The sequence below is a fragment of the Hypanus sabinus genome, chromosome 29 (genome assembly GCF_030144855.1).
Source record: "Hypanus sabinus isolate sHypSab1 chromosome 29, sHypSab1.hap1, whole genome shotgun sequence".
NCBI classification, from domain to species: Eukaryota; Metazoa; Chordata; class Chondrichthyes; order Myliobatiformes; family Dasyatidae; genus Hypanus; species Hypanus sabinus.
Window position 1 is genome coordinate 25,802,215 of NC_082734.1, and position 26,119 is coordinate 25,828,333.

The 26,119-nt window shown below is 48.5% G+C and overlaps 1 protein-coding gene across 5 annotated transcripts; it reads right to left on the reverse strand.

Moving 5' to 3' along the window:
- On the reverse strand, nucleotides 1–25,893 carry LOC132382775 (uncharacterized). Of its 5 annotated transcripts, none has more exons than XM_059953230.1 (4): nucleotides 25,759–25,893; nucleotides 13,932–14,486; nucleotides 4,605–4,781; nucleotides 1–274 (listed from the first exon to the last, which is right to left on the reverse strand). In XM_059953230.1, exons 2-4 carry the CDS (start codon nucleotides 14,440–14,442, stop codon nucleotides 60–62), a joined length of 903 nt encoding a protein of 300 aa, XP_059809213.1. In that variant the 5' UTR covers nucleotides 14,443–14,486; nucleotides 25,759–25,893; the 3' UTR covers nucleotides 1–59. The 5 variants fall into 5 exon arrangements, with proteins under 5 accessions (XP_059809213.1, XP_059809215.1, XP_059809214.1 ...); XM_059953232.1 differs by lacking the exon at nucleotides 25,759–25,893 and adding an exon at nucleotides 18,122–18,187; XM_059953231.1 differs by lacking the exon at nucleotides 25,759–25,893 and adding an exon at nucleotides 17,964–18,090.
- Nucleotides 25,894–26,119: the final 226 nt, after the last annotated feature.

Below are 26,119 nucleotides of genomic sequence, written 5' to 3' on the forward strand. Positions count from 1 at the left end.
AAGTGTTAACATTGCGTTTATTTGCGTATACTTCTAACTGAAAGAAACAAGGAAGGGTTTTAGAGATAGATTTTCACTGAGCTATTGGGCACGGGTTTGAGCTGAATCCCGCTGCTGCTCAGTGCTTTGGACGGCGGGTCCCCAGCGCCCTCCGGTGCCTGGTTCAAGGCTTTCGGTGGCGTCACACGATCCCCCGGGCACTCGCTGCCAAACGCGGGGCCCAAGCTACCGTAGAATCGATCCGGCGGCTCCATGGACACATCCAGGCTGAGAACTGGGAATAAAGCACAGAGCAACAAAGTTCAAGGTCAAAGCAAATCAAAGTACCTATATGTCACCATAGACAAGCCTAGTTGGCGCGTGGCCTAGTGGGCAAGGCATCAGACTAGTAACCTGAAGGTCACTGGTTCGAGCCTGAGCTGAGGCAGTGTATTTGTGTCCTTGAGCAAGGCACATTGCTCTGCGACGACACCGGTGCCAAGCTGCTTGGGTCCTAGTGCCCTTCCCTTGGACAACATCGGTGGCGTGGAGAGGGGAAGGCCTGCAGCTTGGCCAACTGCCGGTCTCCCATACAACCCTGCCCAGGCCTGCGCCCTGGAAACTCCAGGCGCAGATCCACGGTCTCTCGAGACCAACGGATGCCACACACACACAAGCCTAATATTCATTTACTTGCAGGCATTTAAAGGAAAATAAAGAGAATTTATGAAAAACTTTGATTTATAATCAAAGACTGACAGACAACTAATGTGCAAATGAAGTCCATTTCTGCAGAGAAATACAAAATAATACTGAGAAGGTGAGTAGTGGAGTATTGGGAAGTGAGTCCATAGGTTGTGCAGTTCATTCAGAGTTGAGGTGAGTGAAGTTATCCACGGTGGTTTAGGAGCCTGACGGTCAGGCATTCCTAATGTGGGAGCTAAGACTCCTGTATCTCCTCTCCGATGGTCGTAGCAGGAAGAGAACACGGTCTGGATGGTGGGGGTTCTTGATGTCGGATGCGGCTTTCTTGTGGCTCAACGGTGGGGAGGGCCGGGCTGTGTCCGCCACTTCCTGCAGACTTTTCCAACAGGGTGTCAGAAAGTGGTCATTCCTTCTCAGATTAACATTGCTTCTGAATGGTCAGAAGACAGAGTTAGCCGGCCACTGTAGGTGAGTGGTAAAGCCTGGGGGTGGGAGGGGGGGGAAGGGCTGATGGGAATAAACAATGGAAATGGGTGCTTGATGGTCAGTATGGAATGATGGGCCAAAGGGCCAAATGACCCCAAAGCCTCCATACCCTCAGGAGCCAGTCTCGGTATCTGACCCCTGACTGACACACTCCACCTGATATCCAGAGTCTCAGGGGTTAATCTATCACCTGAACAGGTCCCAGCTCACAAACCTGAACCCTGACCTACATCACAATCAGACCTACTCTGATAGCCCCCCACCTAAAATACTGAAAATCACAGATGTAAGTTACCTCCATGTCCCCATTAACTTCCTTAGAATTGGTGTTAACCTTTCAGATGATGCTGTAATGCCTTTGATGTGGCTACGTCCCAGCCACAGGAGTATATACGGCTGGGAGAATGAGGTCAGCAGTGAAGGCTGGGGTGTACAGTGCCCTCTCCTTCCCCCTTCCCCTCCACCAATCACATTGGGAGCCTGGAAGGTCACAGGTCACAGGTCACAGGTCCCACCAAAAACATGGAACTCTCCCCTCTGATCTGCCAATTCCACATTCCACAATCGTGCTTACGATTCAGATTCAGCTTTCATTTCTGGATGGGAAGGATAAGGCGGGCATGGGCCAGGTGCAGGTCAATGGGACTCTGCAAAGTAACAGTTTGGCACAGACTAGATGGGCCAAAGGGCCTGTTTCTGGCCTGTCGTGCTCTATGACTCTGTGTACATACATAGAAACACGCAGTGAAATGTGTTGTTTGTGTTAACAACCAACTCAGTCCAAGGATGTGTTGGGGGCAGCCCACAAGTGTCACTATACATTCTGGCATCGGTAACAAGCCTGCAATGTTTAATAGAACAACAACAGCCAAACAAACCCTCTTCCATCCCTTCCACTCACACATACAGAGAGACAGGCTTCCAAACCCAAGACAGGACAGCCCTGGGCCTCCAATTCTTGTCCACAGATTCTCAGACTTACAGACGTTGGGCCTCCAACTTCAGACTTCACCTCCTGCCTCCTCATTACCCCTTTAGTGTTGCATCTCCTGGCTTCTCCTCCCGGTCTCGCTGTCCTCTGGACTTCAACTTCCAGCTCTGCCACGCTGAGTTTGACCTTCAGGCCTCGACTTAGGGACTTGCACAGACCTCTGACCCTGGGGGACAGGGGAGGTCAGAGACCCTCTTGACTCCCGCCCTGGGAACTTCCAGCCCAGACAGGACCAGGGGAACGCTGATCTCCTCAGTGCCTGAGACACGACCTCCAAGTTTGCTGACCTTCAACCAGAGAAAGCTGAATTCGAACTCCTGTACAGACACTTTGTCTACTACCAGTGACTCTGACACCAGCTCACCTACACCCTCATCTGACCCATAATCCTCTACTCTGCCTCAGAGTCATCCCTAAAGGTTAAAACAAAACCAAATTTAATTCACAACCCTCAACAGACATCGCAGTTCAAAGAGCTGAGGGAGTGGTGGGTCTGAGTTAGATGAGGAGATGTGGGTTTGGCATATAATGGGACAACAGGTTGCTCTTTCCCTTAAACAGGCAGGAGGAGAACACCTTCTCCTCATCATTGGGATTCCAGGTCTACGCTACCAGCTCCTTGTCCAGACAGCTCTCCACTATCCTGTGATGCATGGGTGCTGGGGAGGACTAAAGAATGGGCAGGTGAAGGCTACTGAGGACAGAATTAAATCAGATCACTTGCCCTTATCTCGCCTTTTAGGTTACCACTGGTCTCACAACATGTCAACTGTACTGAATGCAACACACACAAAGTGCCAGAGGAGCTCAGTGGCTCAGGCAGCATCCACGGAAATGAATGAACAGTCAACATTTCAGGCCGAGACCCTTCCTCAGCACTGGAAAGGGGAACGGGAGGATGACAAAGGTGAGGGGGTTAGCTGGAAGGTGAAAGGTGAACCAGGTCAGTAGGAACAGTATAGGTTGGAGAGGAAGGATCTGATCTCAGAGGAGAAAGGGAAGGAGAAGGAGAAGGAGATCCGGGGTCGGTGAAAGGCAAGTGAGAATAGGTAAGGGGCAGAGTGGAGAATAGAAGTGAGGAAGGGAGGGAGAAATTATTCCTAAAGTAAATTCATCCAAGAGCAACAGACTTGACTAGAAAAGCGGGATATTGTTCCAGTGCAGGAACAAAAAGGCCAAGTGGCCACTTATAGACAACAGACAATAGGTGCAGAAGTAGACCATTCGGCCCTTCAAGCCTGCACCGCCATTCTGAGATCACGGCTGATCATCTACTCTCAATACCCGGTTCCTGCCTTGTCCCCATATCCTTTGATTCCCCTATCCATCAGATATCTATCTAGCTCCTTCTTGAAAGCATCCAGAGAATTGGCCTCCACTGCCTTCCAAGGCAGTGCATTCCAAACCTCCTCAACTCTCTGGGAGAAGAAGTTTTTCCTTAACTCTGCCCTAAATGACCTACCCCTTATTCTCAAACCATGGCCTCTGGTACTGGACTCTCCCAGCATCTGGAACATATTTCCTGCCTCTATCTTGTCCAATCCCTTAATAATCTTATAGGTTTCAATCAGATCCCCTCTCAATCTCCTTAATTCCAGCGTGTACAAGCCCAGTCTCTCTAACCTCTCTGCGTAAGACAGTCCAGACATCCCAGGAATTAACCTCGTGAATCTACGCTGCACTTCCTCTACAGCCAGGATGTCCTTCCTTAACCCTGGAGACCAAAACTGTACACAATACTCCAGGTGTGGTCTCACCAGGGCTCTGTACAAATGCAAAAGGATTTCCTTGCTCCTGTACTCAATTCCCTTTGTAATAAAGGCCAACATTCCATTAGCCTTCTTCACTGCCTGCTGCACATGCTCATTCACCTTCAGTAACTGATGAACAAGGATTCCTAGATCTCTTTGTATTACTCCCTTACCTAACTCTACACCATTCAGATAATAATCTGCCTTCCTGTTCTTACTCCCAAAGTGGATAACCTCACACTTATTCACATTAAATGTCATCTGCCAAGTATCTACCCACTCACCCAGCCTATCCAAGTCACCCTGAATTCCTCTAACATCCTCATCACATATCACACTGCCACCCAGCTTAGTATCATCAGCAAACTTGCTGATGTTATTCACAATGCCTTCATCTAAATCGTTGATCTTCTTGGGAGATTTCTCTCCCAGATCCTTTGGAACATGTTAAGTTTTCTAATTCTCCAATTGGTCAAACCACCTTTTTATCTCATCTTCTGGAACTTTATGATGAATAAAATCCACAAATAAACTATTTTTATTCGAGCTTTTCCTAAAGTCTAATTTTTTTCTCTCTCTCGAGTGTTTGCCCAGTGCTGCTCTGTCAAAGATTGTCATTCATTTCTGGGCCTTCCCAGGCAACATGAGGGTCTCAACAAGCTGCAAAGCCTGAGTGAAGAAGTCCCTCCTACCTGGATCGGTGTTGTAGAGCCTTTGGTGTGAGAAGGGGTCATGCTTCTGAGACTTGTTATAGAGCAGGTAGACCAGTCCCAGGACCAGGATCAGGACCACCAGCAGGCCGACAAAGATCCCCAGGGTTTTCCCTTGTGGCTCAGCCTCCCCGGGTTTGAAATATCTCTGACCTGAAACTAGAAATGTAGCACGGGTCAATTGAGCCAACCCACTTTCCACTGTGTATTTGTCCACAATGAAAGAGATGCCTTATGAGAGAAAAAAATGAGAAGGTCATAGAGTCGCACAGCACAGAGATGGACTCTGTAGCCCAACTAATCCATGCCAACCAAGATTACCATCCAAGCTGTCCCATTTGCTCACATTTGGTCCATTTCTGTCTGAACTTTCCCTGTCCATTGTTGGAGTGTAGAATTGGTACTTTTCTTGCAGTTTCACTTTCCTGTGCTTACTTGTATTTTTAGATACCTCCAGTACCTAACAAAGTGGCCATTGAGTAAATGCTCATGGTCGTCTACAGCTGTAGCCCTATCCACTTCAAGGGTCAACATGTTGTGTGGTCAGAGATGCTCTTCTGCGCACCACTATTGTAACTTGAGTCATTTGAGTTACTATCACCTTCCTGTCAGACAGACGGACAGACAGACTTTATTGATCCCGAGGGAAATTGGGTTTCATTACAGTCGCACCAACCAAGAAAAGTGTAAAAATATAGCAATATAAAACCATAAATAATTAAATAATAATAGGTAAATTATGCCAAATGGAAATAAGTCCAGGACCAGCCTATTGGCTCAGGGTATCTGACACTCCGAGGGAGGAGTTGTAAAGTTTGATGGCCACAGGCAGGAATGACTTCCTATGACGCTCAGTGTTACATCTCGGTGGAATGAGTCTCTGGCTGAATGTACTCCTGCGCCTAAGCAGTACATTATGGAGTGGATGGGAGACATTGTTCAAGATGGCATGCAACTTGGACAGCATCCTCTTTCCAGACACCACCGTCAGAGAGTCCAGTTCCACCCCCACAACATCACTGGCCTTAAGAATGAGTTTGTTGATTCTGTTGGTGTCTGCTACCCTCAGCCTGCTGCCCCAGCTTGAACCAATTTGGCCATTCTCCTCTGACCTCTCTCATTAACCCACAGAATTGCTATTCACTGGATGGTTTTGTCATTTTTGCACTATTCTCTACAAACTCCAGACTAGCACGTGAAAATCCCAGGAAATCACCAGTTTCTGAGATACTCAAACCACCCCATCTGGCACCAACAATCAAAGCCACTTAGATCACATTTCTTCCCCATTCTGATGTTTGGTCTGAACAACAACTGAACCTCTTGACCAGGTCTGCATGCTTTTAGGTTTTGAGTTGCTGCCACAAGATTGACTGAATTTTCCATTAATTACAGTACAGTTGCTTCTGTATTTTACTAGAAACTTTTTAGTTTTCAGTAACAGGTGTCATGTTGCTTGAACCTGGCTATTTTCTATGTTAATAGTTATCACTGGTATTTTTGTTATCTCTAGTCAAGAGTATGAAATGACCAAGACTGCTTTTCAGTCCAGTTGCTTCCTTGATCTCTCTGCTGCACCTTTGCACTAGTAACGCGTCACAACATGGTCATAAGCAACAGGTTTTACGCTTCATTCTTGACTTCCGAAGAACCTTTGAAAAAGGTTTAGGATCCAACACTAAGAACCTGTCCTCAGACAGCTGAAGAAGTTCGGCATGAGCACCCCCCCCCCCCCCCCCCGATCCTCAGGACCTTCTACAGGGGGCACCATCGAGAGCATCCCGGCTGGCTGCATCGCTGCCTGGCACTACCCTCGGTCGCCGGGCTCTGCAGAGAGCGGTACGACAGCCCAGCGCGTCTGTGGATGTGAACCTTCCTCCATTCAGGACACTTACAGCAACAGGTGCGTAAAAAGGGCCTGGAGGATCATCCAGCCTCCCCGACCACAAACTGCGCCAGCTGCTACCGTCTGGCAAACAGTACCGCAGCGTTCAGACCGGGACCAACAGCTTCTTTCACCAGGCCGTCAGACTGATCAATACACATTGATCTGATCACATATCTGACTATATATTGTACCTGACTGCGCATGCATGTATAGAATTGTGTATACAATCTGAGTGTTTGGGCAGTATCCTTCCACATTTCCCTTCTTTATTGCTTGTACATTGTGATGGAGACGCAACATAAAGAATTTTTACTCCCTTAGATGTAAAAATAAATACAATATCATACAAGTGCCTTTAACATGTTGTTAATGGACCTGCCTCAACCACTTCCTCTGGCAGCTCATTCCATATACTAAGCATGCTCTGGAGAAAAAGCTGCCCCTTTAGTCCCTATTAAATTTCTCCCCACTTACCTCTCATAGACCCAAGCTGAGTCTGGAAGAGTGAAAGGGAATCTTACTGGAACATTCTCATACTGAGAAAGCTGAACAGGCTCAATTAGAACTTGGATCACCTGACCCAGGTCTAATGGGACCAAACTTTCATACCTCCCAACAGAGTCATAGATAGTGTTTATTTTTCAGAGATACAGAATGGTAACAGGCCCAGTTACCCACATGACCAATTATCCTACTATCCCCGTGATTTTGGGATCGGAGCACACGATCACGGGGAGAATGTACCAACTCCTTGGGGAAAGCGGTGGGAATCAAGCCCTCAGTAGAGTGTAGAGTGTTGTGCTAGCCCCTGCACTACCTCAGTCGAGGTGTAACCAGTCACCCAGGTGAGAGGGAAGAGGTGAGACCTTGTTGGTGAAGTTTCGGAGCTGGCTGCCCCCAAAGGAAAGCGGAAAGGGGGCCTTCTTGAGTTTAAAAGGCGGAGCAGATGATGCGGGGAGGGGGAGACAGCTACAGACTGATCAGCAGGGGCAGTGCTGCATAGTGAGGCAGGCTAGAGGGACCGAGTGGCCGACATTCTCTCCCCGTAGGCCGATCTCCGGGCTGACAAGTGTAGGCGTGAGGCGGCTGGAGGAAACGAGGCCCCATCCGCCCAGGGAGAGGGACGGCGCAAATAACAACCTTCAACCCTCAACTGCACTGAAGTTTAAACAAGTCATCCGGCCCTCCCTCGCTGCGCACATGCCGGCATCCGCGGTTCCGTTGGAGCAGGGCGCCCCGGGACGTGAGAGGCGCCATGTAAACGCAGCAACTCTTGACGCCCACTCGGGTTTCATCACTCATAAGGCAAAGGGGCGGAATCAGGCCATTCTGCCCATCGAGTCGGCTCCATGCCTCTCCCCGCCTTCACCTCGGAACCTTCGACGCCGCCGCTAACCGAGAACCTGTCAACCTCCACTTTAAACGTACACAATGACTCGTGGGGGCCCTCCGGCCAAAGAAATTCCTCCTCCGCCTCCGGTATCCCACAACAGCCCGTCCGCAAGCCCCCGCCTCCTGTGTCGATGCCTTTCCTCAGCGAGGAGCCTCACACCGGGCTCCCTGTGAGCTCACAAAGCGGCCCCTCCACGGAGTGAGCCACGACATCGGGCCCCTCCCTCAACACCGGTCCAAGCCAGAGGGGGGGGTGGGAGAACTGCCGCTGGGAACACCGCCAACTTTCCTCTTCTGTTGTGCTGTAGGCGACCCGGGCTTATCCGGAACCGCCACCTGAGTATGACAGGAGCCATAACGGAGCTCATTGAAAAGTTCTCCAGGGTCCTGCGCGACTTGACCAACCCTGCTTCGGGGGCCAGAATAGCCTGCGGACTTGCCACCCCACCTCTACCCGACAATTGCCTGCACTGCTTCCCGCGCTCGGACGAGTAACTCCGGCGCGCCCATGCCCCCGGTGCTCCTCTGTCTCCGGGACCTTGCAAAAATCACACCTCCCCGAACCCGGGCTTGCCAACCACACACCTCCTATTCCTTCCCAAAAGCCGCCTCCCCTGATGGAAACAAGTTGTAATGCCACCTCCTCACCCCACTCCTATCCCACAATTTCTGCCATTTCCCGATCCCAACCAACCTAGTACAAGGCGTGGCTTCAGACTTTGCAACATTAAGTATAATATTTAGCTCTGAACTAGTAAGTGCCTGTTTCGCTATAACATTTCTGTCATTACCTAATACACCCACATGTACAAGTACCCAACAAAACAGTACAGTACTATTCCCATACTCGCCAGAACATATAAATCATAACAGATCCCTTGAACACTTTGATTTTAGACTCTGCAGTACCGAGGCAGAATCTGAGCAGAACCCATTGCAGACTGAAGATAAATTCTGCTGTTCAGACAGACAGCCCATCTGTGAGCCTTTTCCCCCGCCACAGCATTAAACCGAGGGATAAATATCCCAGAGCCCACCCGGTCACTAACCAGGTCTTTAGAACCATCTGTAAGGAGAGGCAAAGAGGAAAACCGCTGCTGCCGTAAATGACCAGACACCCTCTCACCACCTACAAGATCCTGTCGATCCCCAGTAACATCACATCTATTCCCACACCTGGGAATTTCCACGGAGAAACTCCTGGCCGGGCCACAGTTGGGCTAATCTGGAAATCCTCCAGACCACAATACTCCCGCAAATATATTCCCTAATTATCTGCCCAAAGCAGTTACCAACTCTGCTAGTATCTGTTAAAACTGACTACGTCAAATGGGACATCCTGGGCCCCACTAAGGAAGACCAGAATGCAAGGTTCAATTTCCCTCTCTTTAGGACAAGAGGCATCCTGCCAAGTTCAGCCCCCCGGTGTATCGTTTGGGGTGGTCCAGAATGCCCCACTACAGATCCTGGTCTGCAGGACATCCAACCTATATAAAACTGAATGAGCTGCCTCTCCATAAACCATGCAGCCATTATCCAGAGAAGAGCACATTAAAGCATGATAAATTATCAATAGAACACAGCTAGAAGGTCCCCCAGTCAGACCCAGCCACCGAGAAGGTCCCCCAGTCAGACCCAGCCACCAAGAAGGTCCCCCAGTCAGACCCAGCCACCGAGAAGGTCCCCCAGTCAGACCCAGCCACCGAGAAGGTCCCCCAGTCAGACCCAGCCACTGAGAAGGTCCCCCAGTCAGACCCAGCCGCCGAGAAGGTCCCCCAGTCAGACCCAGCCGCCGAGAAGGTCCCCCAGTCAGACCCAGCCACCGAGAAGGTCCCCCAGTCAGATCCAGCCACCGAGAAGGTCCCCCAGTCAGACCCAGCCACCGAGAAGGTCCCCCAGTCAGACCCAGCCGCCGAGAAGGTCCCCCAGTCAGACCCAGCCGCCGAGAAGGTCCCCCAGTCAGATCCAGCCACTGAGAAGGTCCCCCAGTCAGACCCAGCCACCGAGAAGGTCCCCCAGTCAGACCCAGCCACTGAGAAGGTCCCCCAGTCAGACCCAGCCACCGAGAAGGTCCCCCAGTCAGACCCAGCCGCCGAGAAGGTCCCCCAGTCAGACCCAGCCACCGAGAAGGTCCCCCAGTCAGACCCAGCCGCCGAGAAGGTCCCCCAGTCAGACCCAGCCACCGAGAAGGTCCCCCAGTCAGACCCAGCCACTGAGCGCATAGTTAATGACCTGCGCTCATTTATCCTCCAAAAACTTTATATGGGTCCAACAAGTCAGTCTCACGTCCAGCCATAGCCCCAAATATTTAAACACAGGAACCCTAGACAGCGAGCACCCATACCGAGTAAGGTGAAGTTAGATATGGCCCTTGTGGCTAAAGGGATCGGGGGTACGGAGAGAAAGCAGGTACAGGGTTCTGAATTGGATGATCGGCCATGATCATACTGAATGGCGGTGCAGGCTCGAAGGGCCGAATGGCCTACTCCTGCATCTATTTTCTGTTTCTATGTGAATGTTATCCAACCTATGTTTCCGACTAAAAACCATAGAAATTTTGATTTGGAAACCGAAAAATTTAAACCCCAGTCCAAAGACCATTCTTCCAATGCTGATAAAGCTGTTTACGCAAACCTGACTATACAGGCAGTATTATGGCCCCTCTTCCACAGAGCCCCATCATCAGCATATAAAGCCAATCCAAACCCAGGCCCAAGACAAGCAGAAATATCATTAATCATCAGATTAAACAATATCGGACTAATAACACCACCTTGGGGGTCCCATTATCCACCACAAGCCCTAATGGACCTTCTTCACCCACCCTCCCTCTAAACAGCCGGCCAAAAAAAATCCTATGCCCTGTTGTAAAACCCACCACCCAAAACCGTGCTTACCGAGTTTAATCAAAAGCCCCTCCTTCTATAGCATATTATAAAATTTTTCAATGTCCAAACACACTGCAACTACTGTTTCTTTCACTATAAACGCTTTCCAAATATTTTCTCCCAGTAGTACAGAGATCCCCCTTTACAAAACCCACAGTGGTAGTGACTAATTCTCTCTTCTCCAAAACAAATATCAGCCTAATTACTATCATTTTCTGCATTATTTTCCATAGTGGTGAGAGCAGTAGGTTTGCAGCTACTTGTCAGTGTCAGATCATACCCAGGTTTAACATTAAGCAGTGCCACAGCCCTTTTCTGGTCTCCCGGGAGCATTCCTTGCTTCCAGACTTTATGATAACACCCAAGCAACTTCTTCAGGACTGCCTCAGGCAGATGCTGGAGCGTATGATAGCTCAGCAGATTCTGTCCTGGGGCTGTAGAACTCACACAATCAGCAGCAAATTTCAGTTCAGCCAACCTAAAGTCATCATCCATGGCACTCTCAAACATCTCTTATTTCTCCCAAATCTTCCCATTGTCCATCAAAGTACAGTGTGCTCTCTTAATATACTCGTCCCCTAAATTGTTTGCAAATGAGTTTCCTAGACATTTTCTTTGTCCATTGTAGCCAATTTTCTATTCTCCACTAACAGTGGAATCTGGATATGACCTCAGTCACGATTTATTTTCTTTAGTACTCAGACCAGTTTCCCTCCCAATTGATGAGCAAAATCCCCTCCAAGCTGCCCTTTCAGAATTGCCAGTTGCTCTTTTCTTTTGAAAATTCAGCAAACCTTGTTGTGTTAATCTATGTTTCAAAACACAAAACGCCCATCTCGGGTCTCTGCTAGCCTCTGTCCATTCCTGCGTTCACCAAGGAACACATTTCTTACTAACTCTCCTAGACACCAAAGGAATGGCTTGACACATAAACCGGAAATTACACTTTGATAGTCTTCTTCTCTGGTACCGCCGAAAGACAACTTGTCAAATGATTTCTCACAGTCAGTGGGAAATTTTCCCCAGCTTTCCCTGTTAAAGCACCATTGAGCATTGGAACACAAAGTCTGACAATGAACCTTAACCCCTACAATACACAAGACTGGGAAATGATCACTCCCCATACAATCAGTCATTGTATCCCAACTGCCTAGCAAATGGAGCACAGATAAGTCAAATCCAGACAAAAACCCCACCTTTGGCAATATCCACCCTTGTCTCTCTTCCATCATTTGAACAAACTAAATCATACTCTTCCAGAAAACCCTCTATTGCAGTTCCATTAGCATCTACAGTCTTACTTCCCCACAAAATACTATGTGCATTAAAGTCACCACAAAAAATAAGTTTACTAGAATAATTTCCCACTGTTCTCCCTAACTCTTCCACAGACAGTTCCTGACCTGATATTTATCAGCCTGATGGCTTGGGGGAAGTGGCTGTTCTTGATTGTAGGAAACTGAGAGGTGACCTTGAGATGTGTGCAATTGCACAAGGAGCATTGTTGGGGTGAATGCACGTAGTAATTTTTCCCAGGGAAAAGGAGCCTAAAATTAGAGGAACAACAACACATACAAAATGCTGGTGGAACACAGCAGGCTAGACAGCATCTATAGGGAGAAGCGCTGTCGACGTTTCGGGCCAAGGGTCCAAGGGTCTCGGCCCGAAACGTCAACTGCTTCTCCCTATAGATGCTGCCTAGCCTGCTGTGTTCCACCAGCATCTTGTGTGTGTTGTTGTTTGAATTTCCAGCATCTGCAGATCTCCTCGTGTTTGCTCCTAAAATTAGAGGGCATCATTTGAAAGTGAGACGTGAGATTTAATAGGAACCTGAGGGGCAACTTCTTCACACAGGGGTGGTCCATGTATGGAACGAGCTACCAGAGGAAGTGGTTGAAGCAGGTGCATTAACAACACTTAAAAGGCATTTGGACAGGTATATGGACAGGCAAGGTTTAGAGGGATACAGACCTGAGTTGAGTTGAGCCTGTGAGCCCGGGCCAGGGAGTAGAAGTTGTAAAAGTCCGGGACCAAGGGCTGGATACCCAGTGGTGGCCTGTCCTGAGGTGCTGGCCTGTCTTTGTGAGGGGGATTGGGTAGGTGGGGGGAAGTGCAGGGTGAAAAAGAGGCTTGTTTTGCTGCTGTTATTTTTAGCAACTATCTACTCTGGAATTCTAGAGGTTGTGGTGTGAAGGAACTATCAATGTTTCAGCTCAAAACCCTGCGTCAGGATTATAAAACACAGAAATCTACAGCACATTACAGGACCTTAAGCCCACAATGTTGTACCGACCATGTAACCTATTCTAGAAACTGCCGACAATTACTCTACCGCATTGCCCTCTATTTTACTAAGCTCCATGTACCTATCAAAGAGTCTCTTAAAAGACCCTATCGTATCCGTCGCCAAGGTCGCATCTAGAAATAATTGGTGGACTGAGGAGAGGAGAAAGATGACTCCAGGTTGAGCGAGGTAGGGCAGGTTTGATGCCAACAGACAGATAAACGAATGTGGATAAAAACAAAAGCAGCAAGAAATATAGTGGGGTGCAGGGGAATGAAGGTGGTGTAGGCCTCCGTTAGTCTCAATAGACCATGGATTTGTGCCTTGGGAAGTTTCCAGGGCACAAGCCTGGGCAGGGTTTTTTTTTAATGGAAGACCGGCAGTTGCCCATGCTGCAAGTCTCCCCTTCCATGCCACCGATGTTGTCCAAGGAAGGGCATTAGGACCCATACTGCTTGGCACCGGTGTCGTCGCAGAGCAACGTGTGGTTAAGTGCCTTGCTCAAGGATACACACGCAAGCCTCAGCCAGGGCGCGAACCAGCGACCTTCAGATCACTAGACGAACACCCAAACCACTTGGCCACATGCCAGTAATGAAGGTGGAAGCAGCTGCCAGAAGGGGAAAAGCAGGAACATGAAGGTTGGCAGTCCTGGACTCTGAACTGGGGAAGGTGAGAATGGGGACCATTGGGGGGAAGGGGACAGCAGGTGGAACCAAGACAAGATGGGGGAGAGGAGAGAGCTGATGGATGAAGTCTGTGGGGGGTGGATAGAGGGAAGGGGATGAAAATGGTTGAATGGGGACTAGGAGAAAAGGGAGGAAAAAAATAGGGGAACCAAGGAAGATTGTCTTTACCTAGTTTGGTGGGAAGGTTTCTGGACCCTTCAGTTCTTACTGTAGTTGGTCCTGCCAGCAGGGTTGTCAGGTGTTCCTTTGACGGGGAAGCCATGACAGAGGGGGCCGCAGATGGTTGGGTCATGTTGGGGCTGTCATGATCCATACCAGGCCAAGGCTTGGTGGTCAGATTCACAGCCTGTGTTGAGCTGGTCACCAATGTGCCTGGCTTTCCCACCTCTGCCACTGAGCTGATAATCCGTTCTCCATCCTGATCTGCTGTCATGTCGAGAGCGGTGAAGGAGCCATTGAGGGAGATGCTTGCGTTGGTGGAAGTGTCCCCTTCGGAGCTGCCCTCCAGGCTCTGGTTCAATGTTTCGTTGGTGTCCTCCAGCAACCCTGGGAGAGGGTAGCTGCCACCACAGATGTCGCAGGATGTCACCAGGGTGGATCGGTCCGTGGACGGGGCCACAGATGGATGCAAGAGACCACATAGGAGAACGACAGTGGGTAAACGCAACAGAGGATTCATTGGCTCCCGCAGAGCGATGTCCCAGGTCTCAGGTTCCTCGTTGCCTTGAGAAGAAAGGGAAGAGGAAGAGAAAAAATTAACCAGCTGGAGTATCTGGACAAATGGGGCAATTATGAAGCCCTTAACCAGAATCTGAGTCCCTACCCCGGAGTAGTGCAGAGTAGTAGTGCAGAGGGTAAAACTGCCACCCATAACTCTGGAGACCCATGTTCAACCCTGACCACTGGTGCTGTCTGTGTGGAGTTTGCATATTCAACCTGCGAACGTGTAGGTTTCGTGGGGGGGGGGAGTCGGTGGGTAAATTGCCCCCAAATGTGTGAACGTGGGGTGGAATCTGAGTGAGATAATGGGAATGTCGGGGAATTAAAAAGGGTTCGGGTGGAATAAGTGTAAATTGATGGTTTGCACAGACACAGTGGGCCAAAGGGCCTGTGCTACTTCTCTCGACAACACTGCCAGGCTTTTAGACTAAGTTGCTAAAGAACCATTTAAATTTATGTTGAAAGTTCAAAGCAAATTTATTATCAAAGTACATACTGCACACGTCACCATGCCCAACCCTGAGATTCATTTTCTTGCGGGCATTCACAGTAGATACAAGAAGCACAATAGAATCAGTGGAAGACCTCACCCAACATGATTCACAAACAACCAAAGTGCAAAAAAACTCAACAAACTGTGAAAGTACAAAAGAGAAAAGAGAAAGAAATAATAATGATAATAAATAAGCAAAAACCATCAAGAACACGAGAAGAAGAGTTGTTGAAAGTAAGTCCATAAGTTTTGGGAACAGTTTGGTGGTGGGGTGAGTGAAGTAATCCCCTCTGGTTCAGGAGCCTGATGGTTGAGGGGTAATAACTGTTTCTGAACCTGTTGATGTGAGTCCTGAGGCTCCTGAACCTTCCTGTTGGCAGAAGTAAAAAGGGAACACAGCCTGGATGGTGGGGGTCCCTGACAATGGATGCTGCCTTCCTGTGGCAACACTCCATATAGATGTGCTCAAGGTGGGGAGGGCTTTCCCTGTGATGGACTGGGCTGTTCCCATTACTTTTTGTAGAATTTTCCATTCAAAGGCATTGGTGTTTCCATACCAGGCTGCGAAGCAAACCGTCAATATACGCTGCACTGGACACCTATAGAAGTTTGTCAAAGTTTTAGAAGACGCGCTGACTCTTCGCAACCTCCTAAGGAGTTTGTAATTGCACATATGTGCTGGGTCCAGGACAGATCCTCTGAAATGATAACACTGGGGGAATTTAAAGTTACTGACCCTCTCCACCTCTGGTCCCCTGATGAGGACTGGCTTCGGTTTACTCCTGAAGTCAATAATCAGCTCCTTGGTCTTGCTGACATTGAGTTGTTGTTGTGGCACCACTCGGCCAGGTTCTCAACCTCCCTCCTGTCTGCTGATTCTTCACCGCCTTTAATTCAGCCGACAGCACTGGTGTTGTCAGCAAACTTAAATATGCCATTGGAGCTGTGCTTAGCCTCACAGACATAAGTGCAAAGCAGAGGGAAGCAGGGGGCTAAGCACACAGCCTTGTGGTGATGGAGACCGCGGAGGAGATGTTGTTGCCAATCTAAGCCGACTGGGGTCTGCAAGTGAGGATCCAGCCCCACAAGGAGGTATTGAGCCTCGGACTTGAAGCTTATTGATTAGTTTTGAGGGGGTGATAGTATTGATTGCCGAGTTGTAGTCAATAAAGAGTATCTTCACTGTCCAGATGTCCCAAGGTCGAGTGAAGAGCCAATGAAAGGGCATCTGCTGTTGACCTGTTGTAACGGTAGGCAAATTGGAATGGATCCAAGTCACTTCTCAGACACGTGGTGATGTGGTCCTCAAAACACTTCATCACTGTGGATGCAAGTGCTACTAGACGGTAGTCATTGAGACATAACCCCAGCTACTTACTTTCTCATTGATTTGTTGCCTGTGATGTGGGTGTTGACAGGGCTAGGTTTGGAATGTCCACCCCTAACTGCCCATGGGATGTGGAAGTGAGCCTTCTCAGTTTCCGTGTGTGGTGAAGATGCTCCCACAGTGCTGCTGGGTGGGATTTCTGCAAGTCTGAGCAAGAGAAAAAGCAGTCAGGGTGGTTTGCCCGCGGGGAACCTACAGGTGGTGGCGCCCCCTTGTGTCTGCTCTCCTCAGCCTCCTTGCAGTCCATGGGTTGACCATTGGGCCATAAGGCGCAGGACGCGTCTGCTCCACCGTTCCACCATGGCTGATTTATTTTCCCTCCACGTCCACTCTAGGCTTCAATGAGACCCTTCCTCATTCCTCTGATGCTCCGGTCCATCCTAGGATACACTGTGACACAGAATCAGAGAGGTAGACTGGGTGCTTCAGGCCTTTCAACATCAGATATACTCGTCCAGCTGACCCAGTCAGGGTTGATCACACCCCAGCTTGTGTCCCAGCAGCTCTGGTCAATGGGTCACATCACTTGATCCAGAGTCGTTTGGAGAACTGCTCAGCAGCCTCTGGCATGGTCCAATTGCCTCTAATGCCAAGCTGACAGTAGGTTCTACACAAGTAGCCAGCAAAACCTCGACACACCACCTCTGTAGGCTCACAGCATGCCCTCTGGCTCTGCTCCACAGCTCCAGCAAGTACAAGCCCCGAGCCATCAAGTGCTCCTCCTACATTAATCCGTTATATCTCCCAATATCATTCTCATGAATACTCTTCCTTAGACATGGAGCTGATCACAACTGTGTTCGGACCCATGCCTCATAAAGACTCAGGAGTTGGTGAGTGATTCCAATGAATCACTGTTAGGTCCCATTAGGTCCCATGTTGCTGTTTTAAGTCCCAATATGCATCGAGTGTCCATCCCATTGACTATCAAAACCTCCAGTTGCATCAGGTTCCACTGCTCTGACATTTCATTTCACTCTCTCTGAGTAATAATATGCTTCTTATCCACCCGAATGGTTTAGCCAATTATTTTAAATTTCTGTCCTCTTGTTAGCAAGTCTACTGCCAATGGAGATGCCTCATTTACTCCTATTGCCATGATTTTAAACACATTATCAAATTTCCCCTCAACCTTCTCTGCTCAAGGACAACAGCCCAGCGTGTCCATGTTATCAAGGTCCTTCATCCCTCGGAAATTCCCAATATACCTGGAACTCTAAGGTGGCTGGGTTCTGAAGAAAGGGCAACAAGATGAACTACAGAATTCTCATTCTCTCTCTCTCTCTCTCTCTCTCTCTCTCTCCCCCCCCTCCCTCCCTCTCTCTTTCCCTCCCTTTTTTTCCTTCTCTTTTTTCTCACTCTCCCTCCCTCTCTCTCCCTCCCCTTTCTCTCTCTCCCTCCCTCTCCCTCACTCTCTCCCTCCCCTTTCTCTCTCCCCCTCCCTCCCTCTCCCTCACTCTCTCCCTCCTCTTTCCCTCCTTCCCTCCCTCTCTCTCACTCTCCCTCCTTCTCTCTCCCTCTTCTCTCTCTCTCCTGTCTCTCTCTCACACACACACAACCTCATCTGTCTGTTCCCCCCCCTCCCCACACTCTCACAGACCTGAGGGTTTGGTATCAGTTTCCGCTTGGCTCTGAGATTTGTAATCGCCTCTGAACCACACGAGTGCCAGTACTGACGGTGCAGAGTGGCGCAGCAGTTCTCTCTCCTCTGTGTCTCAGCCCCTCCCGGCACCTGGGCACAGATGAGATCACACACACCTTGTTACCTCCCAGGTGACCTGTGTTGAGCTGTGTCAGGGCAGGAGAGATCCAGGAAACAGCCACACAACAAAGACCGAGAGAGAGAGAGAGAGAGAGAGAGAGAGAGAGAGAGAGAGAGAGAGAGAGAGAGTGTGTGAGTGTGTGTGTGTGTGTGTGCGTATCTCGGGATCTCACAAAACTCAGCATTTTCATAGTAACACACAAAAATGCTTGTCAGACAGGTCAGACAGCATCGATGGAAAGGACATTCAGGGAACCCATTTTGAACAGTGTCCAACTCAAATGTTGCTTTCAAGCTCTCAGCAACTCTGGAAGAGGTGATGGAGCAAGGTCATGGGTCACGGAGGTATAGCTGCCAGAGCGGTTGACACAATCGATAAAAAGCTCCTCTCAGGTGGAATCCCTGGAGCTGCAGATACTTTCACCCAATTAACCCGGGCTGCAGCGAAATCCAGGATCGGGATGTGAGAACTCTGGATTGCATCGAACCCAACTGAGGGTGAATTCACACTGCTCTCTCCACCTAGCTTATAACATTTATGAGAACGCAACAGATATTTCATAAGCACAGAATTTTCTAGAAAGTGATCGACCTCGATGTTGAAATAAAGATGTGGATGAAAGACTTTGTTTTACAGAATGTTTTTATCTTGCTATTCCTTGAACTACAGCAAACAGTCAGGACAGCAGAAAAGGTCGCTGGTCGCAGAGATTATCACTGCAGGACTTGTATGCGTCCAGGACAAAGAAGTGGGCAGGAAAAAAATCATCACGGACACTGCCCACCCTGAAAACTGTCCTTTAGGGTTATTAAAACAAAAACCAAGCCATCTTAAAACTTTCTTCACCTGATCAATCATTCTACCTATTACCCCCATCACTACACTGCAAACACCTTAAACCACTTCTTATAAAGATGCTTACATTGTAAATACATGCTGGTTTTTATGAATTATGTACATGTTATTGCATATCAGTACTTAAACATCCAAACTTTATTTTTATATAATTTATTATTGCACAGAACAAAAAAAGGTTTTGCTTCCTGAATACTTTTGGGTGTATCTTATCAAGTTTGGGCTGCTGATCTTGAAAATCACCATGAAATTACTCTATCACGCGCTGTTGTTTAGAAATTGCCTGTATTTGTTATTTTCATTCATAATTCAAGTCAGAATAACTGATTGCAAGATTAAGGGAGGCATTTTTGTTGGTCCACAAATCCAACAGATCATTATTGACGGGCAAATCGAAGAACTTCTACTGGGACTGACTAAAATTACATGGAAAGCATTCAAGGATGTTGTTGAAAATTTTCTCGGCATCTACAGAGCACCAAACTATGGGCAGCTTCTTGACGACGTGCTTCAAGCATACAAAACCATGAAGTGCAACATGCCACTAAAGATTCATTTCCTGTATTCCCACTTAGATTCTTCCCTGCAAATCTCGGCGCTGTCTGTGACGAGCATGGTGACAGGTTGCAGTTATGGAGAAACTGTTTCAGGGCGACTAGAATCCATTAATGCTGGCTGATTATTGTTGGACACTTCAGCGAGAATCCTCAGACACTGAGTCCGAATGGAAATCATCAGCAAAACATTTTTAGCTTAGTTGAGCTATTACAAAGCCTCAGCACCATTATACAAATAAAGACCAATAAAAGTTACCAATTATTCAATAAAAGTTAATTTCTTGTTTCTCCAAATTCCTATGCGATACTATAGTTTGAAATTGTATTTGTGTTCAGCTTCAAACTGTCTATCATAAACAAAATAAAAATCTGAGGAAGTAACACTTTCAAAAAAATTTGATGTCCTGTGTTGTTGACCTGTTTTTTGTTGCATGTCGTGCCCCGACCAACGCGCCACAGCAAATCTCTAATACGAGTAAACGTAGCTGGTGAGTAAAGTTGATCCTTGATCTTTGATGCCTTTCTTTGCTTTGGGGGCCAACTGGGCTCTTTCTGAATTAAAGTGCACTATATGAGAACAACACACATAAACGAAAATGCGAGGGACTGCTGATGCTGGAATCTGAGGCAAAAAACAATCTGCTGATAGAGCTCAGCAGGTCGAACAGCATCTGAGGAGCTGTCGACATCTTGAGTTAAAACCCTTCATCAGTCCTGAAACATCAACAATTCTCAGGATTGGCTACAGGTGGATAATCTGTTTGGGTTTCAGGATTGAAATATGAATATTGGGCAGGACACAGGGTATAAACTCTCAGTGCTGAGAAATACTAAATAATCTTTTCTCCAGGGTAAAAATGACAAGCACCAGACAACTTGCTTTTAAGGTTAGAAGGGAAAGGTTGAAGGTGACGTGAAGGGAAATTTTTTTATGTAGAAAGTGACGATGCTTGGAATGGGCTAACACAAAGAGTAGTGGAATCAGGCAGTTTGAGGGAGTTTAAGATTTTTAACAGACACATTAATATGAAGGGAATGGAAGAATATGTATGCTACACAGGAAGGGGACATTAACTGTCAATTGGCATCAAGGTCGGCACAACATTGGGGCCGAACAGCCTGTCCAGGGTTTTACAGTTCCTAAACAAGAGGAAATCTTGCAGATGACGGAAATCAAAGCAACACACACAAAATGCTGGAGGAACTCAGCAGGCCAGACGGCCTCTATGGAAAAGAGTAAACAGTCGATGTTTCGGGCCGAGATCCTTCATCAGGACCAGAGAAAAAAGACGAGGTCAGAGTAAGGTGGGGGGGGAGGGGTGGAAGAAGTACAAGGAAGTAGGTGATAGGTGGAACTGGGAGAGGGTGACGTGTGTTGATTGGTGAAAGAATTAAAGGGGGAATTTGACAGGAGAGGACACAAGACTATGGAAGCAAGGGAAGGGGGGGAGAGGCACCAGAGGGAGTTGATGGGCAGGTAAGGAGATAAGCTGAGAGAGGGAAATGTTAAAGGAGAGGGGGGGGACAATTACCAGAAGTTCACAAAATCAATATTCATGCCATCAGATCGGGGGCTACACAGATGGAATTTAAGGTGTTGCTCCTCCAAATGGAGATTGGCTTCATCGAGCCAGCAGAGGAGGCCATGGACTGACATGTTGGAATGGGAATGGAAAGTAGAATTGAAATGGGTGGCCACAGGGAGATCCTGCTTTCTCTAGGTGCTTTGCGAAGCAGTCTCCCAATCTAGATCAGGTCTCACCGATATACAGGAGCACCGGATACAGTAGATGTCCCCAACAGACTCACAGATGAAGTTTCGATTTCACCTGGAAGGTCTATTTTAGGGCCCTGAGTGGTAGTGAGGGAGGAGATGTAGGAGCAGGTTCTTCACTTGTTCCGCTTACAAGGATAAGTACCAGGAAGGAGATCAGTGGGGAGGGATGAATGGACAAGGGAGTCAAGCAGGGAACGATCCCTGCAGAAAGCAGGAAGTGGGGGGGAAGGAAAGATGTGCCAGGATCCCACTGGAGATGGCGGAAGTTATGGAGAATTATCAACACATACAAACAAGCTGGATGAACTCAGCAGGTCGGGCAGCATCCGTTGAAATGAGCAGTCGACGTTTCGGGTCGTCAGTCCTGACGAAGGGTCTCGGCCCTAACCGTTGATCAACGGATGCTGCCCGACCTGCTGAGTTCATCCAGCTTGTTTGTACGTGTTGATTTGACCACAGCATCTGCGGTGTACTTTGTGTTTATTACGGAGAATTATGTGCTGGACACAGAGGCTGGTGGGGTGGTAGGTGAGAACAAGCTGAACCCTATCCCTGGTGGAGTAGCGGGCGGACGGGACGAGGCCAGACATTTGCTAAATGGAAGAGATGTGGGTGAAGGCAGCATATCCCCTTTCTTTGAAGAAGGATGACACCTCATTAGTTCTGGAATGAAAAGCCTCATCCTGAGATCAGATGCTGTGGAGACGGAGGAATTGAGAGAAGGGGATGGCATTTTTATAAGTAACAGGGTGGGATGAGGTATAGTCCAGGTAGCTGTGAAAATCAGTGGGTTTATAAAAGAGTTCAGTAGATACACAAGTGACAGGGTGGGAGGAGGTTTCTACTCTACATTCTATAAACATTTAGAGTCTGGATCATGGGGGAGGGGTGCAGTGGATGAAGGTCAGGGAACTGAGGACTATGTGGAACCGTCACTGGAGAGGACATGTGGCGGGGGTCGGTACTGTTCAGTCGTGATCATATTGAAGCAGTGGAGGTAGGTCTAAGCAGCTGAGTGGCCCTCTCCTGCTCCTGTTTACAGTTGTCGTTGGATTCTAACATCTGTGCCCCTCCCTCACAGAGCGACACCCCAGTACCGAGGCCCCGGTTTTACTCAGTAGCCGGTGTTTCCACTTGAGATTCTGCGTCCCTCTGCCTCCACAGATGCTGCCATAAGACCTTAAGAGATAGGAGCAGAATTGGGCCACTCTGCCATTTGATCATAGCTGATTTGTTATCCCACTCGGTCTCATTCTCCTGCCTTCTTCCAGTAACCTTTGACCCCCCTACTGATCAAGAACATGTTAACCACTCCCTTAAATATATCAAATGACTTGGCCTCCACAGGCACCAGCGGCAATGAATTCCACAGATTCACAGCCTTCCAGCTGAAGAAATTCCTCCTCATTCCTGTTCTAAAAGGACGTCCTTGTATTTTGAGATAGTGGCCTCTGGTCATAGACTCTCCCAGTACCGAAAACATCCTCCTACTGTGTCCATTCTGTCTAAGCCTTTCAATATTTGATGTCCGATGTTTCAGTGAGATCCCCCCAACCCCCGCCTCCATTCTTCTAAACTCTAGTGAGTACAGGCCCAGAGCCATCAAGAGATTACCTCGTATGTTAACCCTTTCACACCCAGAATCATTCTTGTGAACCTCCTCTGGACCCGCTCCAATGCCGGCACATCTCTTCTTTTAGATAAGGGGCACAAAACTGCGCGCAATACCCCAAGTGTGATCTGACCAGTGCTTTGTAAGGCCTCAGTATTACTTCCTTGCTTTTATATTCCAGCCCTCTCGAAATGAATGCTGACTTTGCATTTGCCCTCCGGACCATCAACTCAACCTGCAAGTTAATCTTTAGGGATTTCTGCCCTTGGAATCCCTTTGCACCTCCAGTTTCTGAATTCACTCTCCATTCATAAAGGCGTGGCCATACACTTGCCCGACCTGCTGAGATCCTCCAGTATCTTATAGGGTGTCCTGGATTCCAACACTGTGCCTCCGTTTGTAGACGTGTCTGTAATTCTCATAGTGGCTTCATCAGTCACCACCAAACCCCCAGAACCAGACTGGAGGTACGTCTTCTTCAATGTCAATGACACTAACTTGGTGGGTCTTGTTGATAGTTAAGTCAAGTCAAGTCAAGTCACTTTTTTTGTCTTTTCAACCATAACTGCTGGTACAGTGCATAGTAAAAATGAGAAAACTTTTTCAGGATCATGGTGCTACATGACACAGTACAAAAACTAGACTGAACTCTGTAAAAAATAACATAGAGAGAAAAAAACAACAACTACACTAGACTACAGACCTACCCAGGACTGCATAAAGTGCACAAAAAAAGTGCAGGCATTTACAATAGATAATAAACAAGACAATAGGGCAGTAAGGTGTCAGTCCAGGCTCTGGGTATTGAGGAGTTTGATGGCTTGGGGGAAGAAACTGTTACATAGTCTGGTCATGAGAGCCCGAATGCTTCAGAGCCTTTTCCCAGACAGCAGGAGGGAGAAGAGTTTGTATGAAGGGTGCGTGGGGTCCTTCACAATGCTGTTTCCTTTACGGATGCAGCGTGTGGTGTAAATGTCTGTAATGGCGGGAAGAGTGACCCCAATGATCTTCTCAGCTGACCTCACTATCCGCTGCAGGGTCTTACGATCCGAGATGGTGCAATTTCCGAACCAGGCAGTGATGCAGCTGCTCAGGATGCTCTCAATACGACCCCTGTAGAATGTGATGAGGATGGTGGGGGGGGGGGGGGAGATGGACTTTCCTCAGCCTTCGCAGAAAGTAGAGACGCTTGCATTGAACTACGGTGAGATCTTGATCAGTTAGGGAGATGGGCTGAAGAGCGGCAGATGCAGTTCAAGTTAGATAAGTGTGAGGTGATGAATTCGGGACAGTCAGACCAGGATAGGAGGATCATGGGACCTATAGGGTGGATGGCAGGGTGCTGACGAACACTGTGTAACCCTCTCACTGGGCTTATATACAGACGTGGCTCGTCAGCCTACTCTGCTGACAGCCACGGGACTCAGCGGTGAGAGGGCCACTTTCATAAATAATATACATCTAGGGTGCGTATGATCTGGGTTTCAACCAAACAGGAACGTAGTGATGTTCCGCTTTAAGGAATCTCGATTTGAGTGAATGCTGTGTTAATACTGCCTGTACACAATCGTTGGTAGCCCAGAAATGACAGATCGTACATCAGCACATAAAATTATAAAGATAGTATATTTATCAAATTTTCAACTTTTACGAACAGTTACAAAAAAAAGAAAAGAGAAATGTAAGGGTTGATTACAGTTAACCCTGTCCAATGTGCACACAGACGTTGGAGCTTGTACTGGAATATTTGGGGGTGTATCTTTTACTCACACACTGGACCCACCGTCTGTGTGAACGCACCCGCCACAGTCCGAATTACCCTCAAAGACCATCTCCAACAAACCGACTCTCTCTCTCTCTCTCAGGAGCACTGGTCCTTCCTCCTTGGAGCCATTCACCTGCACAAAGGACTGTGAGGGCAACGGGGACCCTCCTTCCAACGGCAAGCTGTGGCATCCTCCCTCGTGCCCCGCTCTGCAGCTCCCGCCGAAAGACCCCAAGCCGGCCAGCTGTCCTGAAGAAAACCCCTCCCCCGCAGCGCTCTGAACCTGCCCACGCATCCCACAATCCTGACTGGCTGACTCACCTTCCGGAGCTGCACAACGTGGCCGAAGCATTTTCCAGCATGCCACCCCGCTTTTATAGAAAACTGCCAATCTGAACTACTCCGTAGCGTAGCAGTGGAAGTCTTAACCAGAGCATTACAGCTGTACAACAGAAGGAGCTGGGAGTACGAGTGTACAATTCGCTGACAGGGGCTGCACAAGTAAACAGGGTAGTGAAGAAAGCATTTAGCCCACTGCCCTTCATTCTGACAGGACACTGAGGTTAGGGTTAGGGGCATTACATTTCAATAATACATGATAGCCCACCTCTGCAAATACTGAATTGTCAGCCGCAGTGAGACTGGGTAGCACAGTTCTCCGCGACCGTGTGGGTTTCCTCCGGGTGCTCCGGTTTCCTCCCACAGTCCAAAGACGTAGGGGCCGGGGTTAGTGAGTCATGGGCGTGCTACTTTGGCTCCGGAAGCAAGGCAACACTCGCGGCTGCCCCCCCCCAGACCACCCTCTGTGTCAGCCATTGTCACAAATGGCGAGTCCCGCTGTACGCTTTGATGTTTCGATGGACGTGTGGCCAATAAAGCTAATCTTTAAAGAGAGAGGAGAGCTGAAAAGAGAGAGGACAGATATTGGAAAGGGAACTCGGAAGAGGGCAGGGTTATGAAGCAGACCCTTCGGCCCATCAAGTCTGTGCTAGCTATCAGTCATTCCATTTCACTCACCCCAGATTCCACACCTCACCCGCACACTGGGGACATTTTACCCACCCACCTGCAGGCTTCTGGGAACAACCAGGGGAAATGCGTGCAGCCACAGAGGATACGTGCAAACACCACGCAGACAGCGCCAGAGGTCGGGATCAAACCGGGAACACCAGAGGCACGGGCCAGACCGCTGTGACGCCCAGTACCGTAAAGAGAAACACAGGTGATCTTGTTCCTCCTTCGTTCTGAGGCACAACAATCGTCATGGCAACCCCGCCCAGAGATTTGTTCGTGCAGTTGGCTCACATCATTAATCCTTCGCATCATTCCCTCGCCATTAACCCTTCAAGGCCCAACTTTGTCCCAGTCCCAGTTACTCAAAATCATTCCAATTCCAATTAAAACTTGCAGCTAATGGAAACAAATGC